Source organism: Notolepis coatsorum (genome assembly GCF_963971535.1).
Source record: "Notolepis coatsorum genome assembly, chromosome: 1".
NCBI classification, from domain to species: Eukaryota; Metazoa; Chordata; class Actinopteri; order Aulopiformes; family Paralepididae; genus Notolepis; species Notolepis coatsorum.
This window is the reverse complement of record NC_140165.1, coordinates 12,987,831-12,998,204: the sequence shown is the minus strand read 5'-3', so window position 1 is coordinate 12,998,204 and position 10,374 is coordinate 12,987,831. Positions and strand designations below refer to the sequence as shown.

The window sequence follows — 10,374 nt, the reverse complement described above, 5'->3', positions numbered from 1 at the left end:
TACAGGTTAACCCTTTCACTGCGACAATACAGACGGTTAACCCTTTCACTGCCACACAACAAAGGGTTAACCCTTCCACAACCACACTACAGAAGGTTAACCCTTGCACTGCCACACGACGACAAAGGGTTAACCTAACCCTTTCACTACCACACTACAGAAGGTTAACCCTTTCACTGCAACAATACAGAAGGTTAACCCTTTCACTGCGACAATACAGCAGGTTAACCCTTTCATTGCCACACGCCAAAGGGTTAACCCTTTCACAACTACACCACAGAAGGTTAACCCTTTCACTACCACACTACAGACGGTTAACCCTTTCACAACCATGCTACAGAAGGTTAACCCTTCTGTAGCGTGGTAGTGAAAGGCTTAAACCCGGGTATGTTCACCCTCGTTAGCATAGAGAGCTGAGAGGGAACATCACCTCGGATCAGTCTGGTGGAGGCAGTGGAGCGTGAGGCGGGACACCATGTTCCAGGACAACAACACCGCTACAGTTACACACCAGACACTCGTCTTTGTTCCCCGACTGGGTCGTTATCACTAAAGACGAGGGACAAGCCGGTGCCCAGTCGGGTCAACACCCCCCCCCCCCCCCCCACACACACACACACCCTGCAAAATATTGTAAATCACCCCCGTTTGGTTTAAATACGACAAGTGTGAAAGTGGAGCTCTCGCTGCGCTCCTATTGTCAAAGAAGCGCACATGCTGTGATGCAATTTGCTCGCTGTCATGTCACTTCAGCATATTATCTCTCTGACACATAATACACCCAATATATTGTACGGATTATAACAACAAAACCAGCGATGGGACATTATGTCGACGTCTACGTGAAACTTAAGAGAAATGCCTGAAGGGACGATGATGGAGTCGTTACATACAGTAGGAGATGGATGCTGATGAACAATGTTGCTTCTCTTATCTTCTTACTTTTAGGCACCGCTGCCCCCTGCTGTTCATTAGATGTAACTGCTACTATAGCATTCTAAATCTAAATAAGTTAGTCATAGTAACTAGTGGTGTGGAATTCTAATAATACAACACAGCAATAACACAACAATAATAACACAACAACACAACAAACCTTAGTCCAAAATAAGTAATTGTCACTGTCACTGTCAGGAACTTTTATCAAAAATAATACCTATAATGGTTTGGGATGCTGTCAGTAGGGGCAGAATAAAACAAGGTATTAGTATCGGTAGTATCAGAGAATTTACCCCAAACTACTATTTTCTTTTCCACATATAGAAAGAACTCGGAGAAGGGCGGTCGGATGGCGTAGCGGAGATTGCGCTCGTCACCAATGCAAGAGGCTGCGGTCTCGACTCCCGGAGTCAGCATTGCCTGCGGCTTGGGCCGATCGTCATACTAACTCGTTTGGCTGAGTTAGCGGGAGGGAAGTCGAGGGTGGTAATCTGGCGTTGTGGACAGCGACGCCTACAGGTCAGGTCTGGGCGCCTGCTCAACGAAAGGCAGGAAATGGTGAAGGCAGCGTGACCTGCCACGCGTTACGCTTCACCAATGAGAGTCCTCGCTGCCATGTGAAAAAAGAGCCACTGGCTGTCTCCACATGTAAATAATAATAATAATAATTTAGGACCTGCTCAGAGGTCATCAATCGGCACGCATGCGATGCATGCATGCATGCGATTCGTCTCTGCGATTAACCCATCCCATCGTCCTTCCCCCCCAAGGGCAGCCGGGAGCAGACAGGCGTCAACGTGAGCCGCGCCAGGGGACCAATCCAAGTGCTCCTGTCCGTCTTCGTCAAGGACGCCACAGCGTTAGCGATCTTGTTGTTGTGCATGTTTTTTCATTGGGTTTTATCTTATCGGGGGGAAACCCTTGCGAGCACGGGGAGAACATGCAAACTCCACACAGAAAGGCCTGGGAGATACTCCACCTGGGTAACTGGCATCATGGAAACCTGGTCCCCAAGCGGGAATCGAACCCTGGACCTTCTTGCTGTGAGGCGACAGTGTTACCACGTAGTGGAGGAAGCGTGTGGTAGACTTCAGGGTTCCCTTGTACCGACCAGTAGGAGAAACATGCGCACAACAACCAGGTAGTGGAGGGGGGGAATTGGCACAACGACTAAATTGGGATGGGGAGAAAAATGTAAAAACAGGCGGAGAAAAAGAGGATACAAAAAAAATAAAAAATAACTCTGAAAAATTTTATTCTATCTCATTTATTTTATCAAGTGAAGCCCAAACTAATGGTCTTAATCAACATGGTAGGTAATGGACAAGAGTAGCAGGTACAAGACAATACTTTATGTTTAGTACTCTGTACTGGCAGTGAACAAGTGGCACCTAAAGTCAACGCTAACAAGACAGCTTGATGACCACTGACCAGCAGGACCTACGGTGACTCCAGCTGCTTCTTTAGCTGCTCTATCTGTCTCCTCATGAGGTAGATGTCTCCATAAACCTGCCTGAGTAGAGTAGAGTAGAGTAGAGTAGAGTAGAGTAGAGTAGAGTAGAGTAGAGTAGAGTAGAGTAGCATAGAGTAGAGCAAAGTAGAGTAGAGTAGCATAGAGTAGAATAGAGTGGAGCAAAGTAGAGTAGAGTAGCATAGAATATCATATCTCTGTATTTTAGGCTGAATCAATGGCAACACAATATATATCTTGGTAAAAAGAAACCATGCTGATTTATTTTGTACATCATCTCACACACATCCAAAAACTCTAAACAGTTTTGCACACATTAATTTGTCTTAACCCTTTCACTACAACACTACAGAAGGTTAAGGTTCTAAATCTAATTGTATTGGAAATATTTCTGGGGAGTTTGCCCTCAACTGCAGTGACACAACTCACAGATTAGGTGTTTATTCTGGGAAGAGAAAACAATGGGTTTCTTTTATATATGCAAATAAAAAGCTAATTATATTTTGAATATTTTGGCACAGTGATAATGTTATTTAATATAAATGATACCTGTGGAATAGAAATAATACCTGTGGATGGCCTGGGTGTTATTGAACAGTAATGATACCTGTGGATGGCCTGGGTGTTATTGAACAGTAATGATACCTGTGGATGGCCTGGGTGTTATTTAACAGTAATGATACCTGTGGATGGCCTGGGTGTTATTTAACAGTAATGATACCTGTGGATGGCCTGGGTGTTATTTAACAGTAATGATACCTGTGGATGGCCTGGGTGTTATTTAACAATAATGATACCTGTGGATGGCCTGGGTGTTATTTAACAGTAATGATACCTGTGGATGGCCTGGGCGTTATTCAGCTGGCAACACAGACGCTTCACAATGGCGTCGTAACGCCTGTTCTGAATCTTAATAGATGGAAAAAGAAATGCAAACAATATTACCATATATAGAGAACGTTTACTATATATCTTTAGTAGTTTACTATATACAATATTACCATATATAGAGAACGTTTACTGTATATCTTTAGTATCTTTAGTAGTTTACTATATACATTACCATATATAGAAAATATTTACTGTATATCTTTAGTATCTTTAGTAGTTTACTATGTACAATATTACTATATATCTTTAGTAGTTTACTATATATAATATTACTATATATCTTCTTCTCCTCCTGTACCGTTGCATAATTGAGCCAGCTCTTTTGTATAGTGCAATCTATTTTTGCCATACGCTTACAGTCCCCAATAAGAATAAACTCTTTAAAGACAACTCATTTAGCCAGCAAACTCATTGGTATGCCCACCCCAACTCATCCGTTTGTGTTGCCTCATCCCTGATCCACAAAGCACTCATAATCATACATGACCACCAGACCACCCACTCTACCAGCACTTTACCCCTACCAGCACAAAACAAATATCGCTGCTGGCGGGACAAAACCTCGTAACTCTATTTTTTAATTTGAATTTTTTTCTTTTTTTTATCAACTCAGTAGATCATCCTCCATGTGTGTGTGGTTTTACAAAGTCTACACAATGGGAAAGCATTAAACCAATCATCTGTCTAAACCTCGTAACTCTATTCGCCCTCAAATCTGTGTTCGTTTTTTTCATCTGCTGAAAAGTTGGGTTTTTGGAGTTACAGTTTTGTCCCGCCAGCAGCGATATGTTAAAGAATAATGGGAGTGGGATTATAAAGAGAGGGCCAAACCTCCTTCCTTCCATACCTCGATGTCTTGCTTAATCTGGGCTTGATTCCCAAACTCCTCGAGGAGAAGCTCTCTCTTCTCAGACACAGTCTTCCTCAGGACTGAGATCTGCCCCCTCAGATCATCAATCTCTCTCTGTAGACAAAATGCAGAATTTTAAGAATTTCTCTGTGGACAAAATGCAGAATTTTAATAATTTCTCTGTAGAAAAAAATGCAGAATTTTAAGAATTTCTCTGTAGACAAAATACAGAATTTTAAGAATTTATCTTTAGACAAAATGCTGTATTTTAACTAAGACGTTCTCTGTAGATGAAAATGAATGTATGAACATGAACTGAGAAAGCTTTTCAATTGGAGGCTGAAGAAGAGGTGATAAACCTTTCACACAAACACAGGGATATGGTGGTGGAACAGGGGCAGGGAGGGCCTGGTGGTTAGACTTTCCTGAAACAGATGCATCACAGGTTCAATCCCCCGCACCAGGCAATGTGTTACGCTGTAGTGTTCTTCAGCAAAGACACGGAACCCGTACCTGCTGCAGTGACCCTATTCTGACCTCTCTGTCTACATACACGTGTCTCTCAGAAGCCATGTGAGGAGAAACAACCCCATAATTACACTGTCGAATATGATGGAGTGCTCTGAATCTCTCCAAATACATGTTGAGGACCATGTGACACTAGAGATATGGTTTCTTAAACCTTCACAGTCAGGGACCCGGGGCTCATTGAAACTTATCACAAACATATCACTGTTATCTAGTGGGGGCTCACCAGAGGAAGACCCGCGACACATTTTGGGTCCTGACCCATGGTTTAAGAAACCAGGAACAGAAGTAAACACTGACATCGACCACTGACATTCTCTCTGTAGAGGAGATTCAAGTGTGCACTTCCTATCTACACTTCCTATCTACACAGTACAGCCAAAGTAAGCACAATCTTTTCACGTTTGAAAATTCTGTAATCTTTTGTAATATTAGACTCGTTTTTAAATGTTTGCACAATCATGTCTCATCTTTATTTTCTGGACTGGTGGTTAGACGTTGGAGCTCTGGCAGAGCAAACACACAAGCTTCCAATAATGGTGACTGTACTGTTCCCATGTGCAAGAGTTCGTTTGGACAGTCTGCCTTCTCCGTTAAAGGGGCAAACTTATGGAACTCTCTGCCTACTGGCTTAAAACTGGACGCTAGGGGTGTAAAGGTACACGTATCCGTACCGAACCAAACCGTTTCAGTCTGTACCGTACCGAATGGCTGTGTAGTGTACCGAACGAATACAACGGTATGTTAACCACTAACGACCGCCCACCGGGGGCTGTTTTTTTCACAATCTAATATAATTTAAAAAAAAAAATTTACAAGTCGATTATTAATTTCAATATAGAATATTCATTGACAGCCCTACAAGTACAATTAGTTACTGCACACTACATCACCCCTGAGTGGAACATGGAAAGCCAAACTTTGCCCCACTGTACCGAAAACCCGTACCGAACCTTGACTTCAAAACCGAGGTACGTACCGTACTGTGGTTTTTGTGTACCGTTACTCCCTAGTAGACGCGGACTGGTTTTGTTGTTTTGATCATGGACTCTTGTTCTGGTAACTATTTGTTCTGATTTGTGATTTCAATTCTGTATTATACTGTTCATTTGATTCCATCTTTTAGAAAAGCCCCAATGGACTGGTATTGAAAACTAGCACTTGTGCTATAAACACGCAAACAACACATCTGGTCTGTCCACTGTGACTGGTCCAATGTAGCTGTGGTGTCCAATTTAAATAAAAGTTTTCATTCATTCATTCAAAGCTTCATTTCTCATTTGAGATTCAGCTGTAGTTGGAACACAGAATCTTCAGCATTACCGCCACTTAGTGGAACGAGTGATGGGGATCAGTAATCACATCACAGAATAGATCAAAGCCACTAGGTGCTATACACTGAATTTCCCCAAGGGGATTAATAAAGGAACACTTTACTCAACTTGAGATCAGTCAATTACACAGGTTGTAGAAGAATATCATCGGACTCGAACAGCATCGGGCCGTGAGGAACAGGGTTTTTCAGAAGTGCGTAGTAGGGCTGCTCGATTATGGCAAAAATTATAATCATGATTATTTTGATTGATGTTGAAATCACGATTATTAAATACGATTACTAATTGATTCGAGACGACATATGATGACGACTGAATTAGTTTTACCGTTCTCCTCAACCAAAGGCTGCCTTTCTGTCATCTTCTACAAGTGACCAAAGAAGCTTGGAGGGGAGGGGAGGGGCAGAGCGCACCGCTGTGAAGGAAGGGTGCGCTGAATTTACAACACAAGACAAAACGAGAGCAACGCGGCTTTCGGCGCTTTAATCCCGATTATCTTGTTTTCATGATCGTGGGAGGCCAACATTTAAATTGAAACGCAGCTAATCGCCCAGCCCTAGTTCATAGCAGCGCCTCTATACGTCGCTGCGGTCGCCCCACACACCTGTGCCTGCTGCACTGCCTTCCCGTTGGGGTTCTCCAGATCCGCCCTCAGCTCCTCCCTGCTCTCCGTCAGCGCCCGGACCAGCTCCCTCTTCTCCACCAGCTCCCCGTAGGCCGCCGTCTGGCTCTCCGCGTGCGAGACCACCGCCCGGTGGCCCTCCATCTTGTTCCGGTAGGTGTTGTAGTTGGCCAGCGCGATGTGGGCGTTCTCCTCCTCCTCCTCCGCCCGGGACCTCAGCTCCGCGTTGGCGCCGTAGATCGACGCGGAGCGAGAACCCAAGGCCTGCATTCGTCTCAGCCGGTCCTCCATCTCTCCCTCCAGGATGAGGGTCTGTCTCACCGTGGCCTTCAGCTCCAGGCCCACCCCCTCGCCTCGCTTCTCCGCGTCCGATAGGGCGATCTGGAACGAGAGGCGAAGCATCGCTCAAGTTCCTACAGTTCCTGTTTTCTTGTGTGTGCATGTCAGCCAAATTAACTATAAGTAACAATTAAGAGGTTTAAGTTTGTCTCCGTAGACAGTAGAATAGTTCAATATATAGGAAAACTCCAAGGCAAACTGTTCCGTAGCATTTATTATTGTGACATGGCTAAATACATTTAGTACGATAAAAGGTTGTTAGAGAAATGAAAAAAATTTGTGTGCTCCATTATCTAAAAGACAACGGTCATTATGTGCCCAGCTCCGCTCTGGGATTTTGCCCCTGCACCTCGAGACCGGGACCTTAACGGGGGGTCACAGAAGAGGAGCGGATCTGTATTTACTGTGGTATTGATATTGAGAATGAGTTTCATTTTATGTTTTATTGTCCATTATATTATGAGTTGCATCAAAAGTTATTTGACAGGTGTAAAAAATAATTTAGTTAGTGTGGTTGAGTGATGCAGAAAGACTCAAATGGACTTTTGATCACAGGGTATTTGCACTTGAAGAATATTTAGAGAAAGCTTGGGATAAATGTACAAAAAGAACATATATGTGATGTATTTATTTTCGCCTCCGATGGTGTGCATGTGTATCTTACAAACCTTGGGAAGTGAATGTTATATTCAATTATTGTTTTTGGTGTCTTATAATCCCGTAAAGGATGGGTCGTCGGACATGACATGAAAATAAAATGTCATTCCTTCATTCAGCAATAAATAAATCGCACACCACCACCGTGTCTCAGCTCCAGAGAGCTCCCTTGGGGCGCTAAGGTGATGACAGCATATAATATATTCACTCTGGTTGGAGGCCAGATTTATTTTCGTTGTACTGTACTTGTAAATAAGGCCTCTACAGGGAGCGGGATTAAAATACATTTTAATCGAATCATCTAATACATCGTTTTATAGCAACATCAATCAATGACAATCAAATGATGTAATCCTACCTCATAAGTGATAGTGATGTGATTTCTATGGTACAGTATTGTGGAGTCACATATATAGGCCCCTACTTGGTAAAGTAGGCTACTAGTACTAGTACCATGACACACTCCTGTATTTTGTAATGGAACCATAATGTCATGTTGATGAGTCACAGCGCTTTCCCTAAACAATGGAATAGGGGCGCAGTGTGACTATGACAATGCCAGCATTGGGGCCAGCTTAGAACCAGACATCTATGTCTAATACGTGATTGCTCCCTCTGTCCTCTGTTCCACTATGTGTGCATGTGTGTGTGTGTGTGTGTGTGTGTGTGTGTGTGTGTGTGTGTGTGTGTGTGTGTGTGTGTGTGTGTGTGTGTGTGTGTGTGTGTGTGTTTTCATGTTCAACCTTAAAGGAACACTCCAACATTTGGGGAAATTAGCTTACCGTCTTCTCCAGAGAGAGACAAGAAGATAAGATACCAGTTTCCTCTCTGTGCGTTCAGTAGAAAGCTAGCCTAGCTTAGCACAATGAATGGAAGCGGACAGTGCCGGTTAGCCTTCGGCAGAGGTGTTAGTTGGACAATGATTAGGCTAACCGGCACTGTCCGCTTCCATTCATTGTGCTGAGCTAGGCTAACGTGCAGCCAGATAGCTTTCTACTGAACGCACAGAGAGGAAACTGGTATCTATCGTCGTGTCTCTCTCTGGAGAAGATGGTAAGCTAATTTCCCAAAATGTTGGCGAGTTCCTTTAAACTATTGTGTAACCTTATAAGATGATAAGACGATCCTTTATTAAGCCCCTTAGGGAAATTCGGGTGTCAAAGCAGCATTGGGGGGGGGATACAGAGCTTCACAGTCCAGTATCTATATACACTATAGATACAATATAAAATATAAATACAAATACAATATGATATAAAAAAGTACAAAATACAAGATAGTCCAGTGAGAGGGGGGTGAGTCTTTGGCTGAACGTGCTCTTCATTCTTATACACTGTATTTCATAAATAAGTGATTTGCTATTTTATTGAAATTATGTTTTTAAATTGCAGGAAATTACAGCAAATGTCTTTCTTTATTGCAAATTTTTAGGGGGGGGGACACAGCCCCCCCTCCTGACCACCCACTAGTTGCTGACTCATCATCTCGTTTGGAAATCCTGGGGAAAGTCCTGAGTCATGTTAGTCCAGGAGTCATGATGTTATAATAACAGACTTCTCCTGAGTCATGTTAGTCCAGGAGTCATGATGTTATAATAACAGACTTCTCCTGAGTCATGTTAGTCCAGGAGTCATGATGTTATAATAACAGACTTCTCCTGAGTCATGTTAGTCCAGGAGTCATGATGTTCTAACAGACTTCTCCTGAGTCATGTTAGTGCAGGAGTCATGATGTTCTAACAGACTTCTCCTGAGTCATGTTAGTCCAGGAGTCATGATGTTAGAACAACATACTTCTCCTGAGTCATGTTAGTCCAGGAGTCCTGATGTTATAATAACAGACTTCTCCTGAGTTATGTTAGTCCAGGAGTCATGATGTTAGAACAACAGACTTCTCCTGAGTCATGTTAGTCCAGGAGTCATCATGATGTTATAATAACAGACTTCTAAAGGAGACTGACCTGCAGAACGTGGAGTTCCTGCTGTTTCTCCCGCAGGGCCACAGTCTGGACGTAGTCCTGTTGAGAAACCCCCTCCAGGGCCTCCGTGATTGTGAACTCTGGCTTCTCTTGTGTCTCTATATCAATAGATAGGGAGACCTCAATCAAATGTGAGCCAATTTTTGCTTTGGATTATCATTGATCGGTAGCAAACATGTTATTATTACTGGTAAAGTATATTATGAATTTAGACGAGAGCTATAGCAGGTGACACTCAGAACATTAGCAAGCAAGCAACTCTCCATCAATGTCCACTACAGTCCATACATGATTGTTTTTTTTTTATATAACTAATGCATTTTACTATTAATTTTACATAAATAAAACTATAATATCGGTAACTTTGAGTTTGTTGAACACTATCTTACCATATTCTGAAAGCTCGGCGACGGCGTTTGCCATTTTCCTTGACTAGTTTCGCGCCGAACTGCTTCACCTGCAGGCTGCGCCGTCAGCTCTGTTCTGTGGCCCGCGTGCCTTGCATTGAAGGGGAGAGCGCGAGACTATTGGCGGTGATGTGGCGCCATCTAGTGGACAAAGTCATCAGAGAGGAAAGGAAGGGAGTGATTGATTGATTGATTGATTGATTGATTGATTGATTGATTGATTGATTGATTGATTGATTGATTGATTGATTGATTGATTGAAAACTTTATTAACAGACCAGAGAAAGACTTTCGTCTTGTTTACATCAGGGTCCCCCATTTTCAATTCATCAGGACATATACCTCTGTATGAAAAGTG

At 43.0% G+C, this 10,374-nt stretch overlaps 1 protein-coding gene across 1 annotated transcript; it reads right to left on the bottom strand.

Annotated features, from left to right (window-relative positions):
• Nucleotides 1-2,316: 2,316 nt before the first annotated feature.
• On the bottom strand, nt 2,317-10,033 carry ccdc122 (coiled-coil domain containing 122). The gene is made up of 6 exons (XM_084318039.1): nt 9,999-10,033; nt 9,592-9,707; nt 6,618-7,016; nt 4,149-4,265; nt 3,246-3,319; nt 2,317-2,452 (listed from the first exon to the last, which is right to left on the bottom strand). Exons 1-6 carry the CDS (start codon nt 10,030-10,032, stop codon nt 2,380-2,382), a joined length of 813 nt encoding a protein of 270 aa, XP_084174165.1. The 5' UTR covers nt 10,033; the 3' UTR covers nt 2,317-2,379.
• Nucleotides 10,034-10,374: the final 341 nt, after the last annotated feature.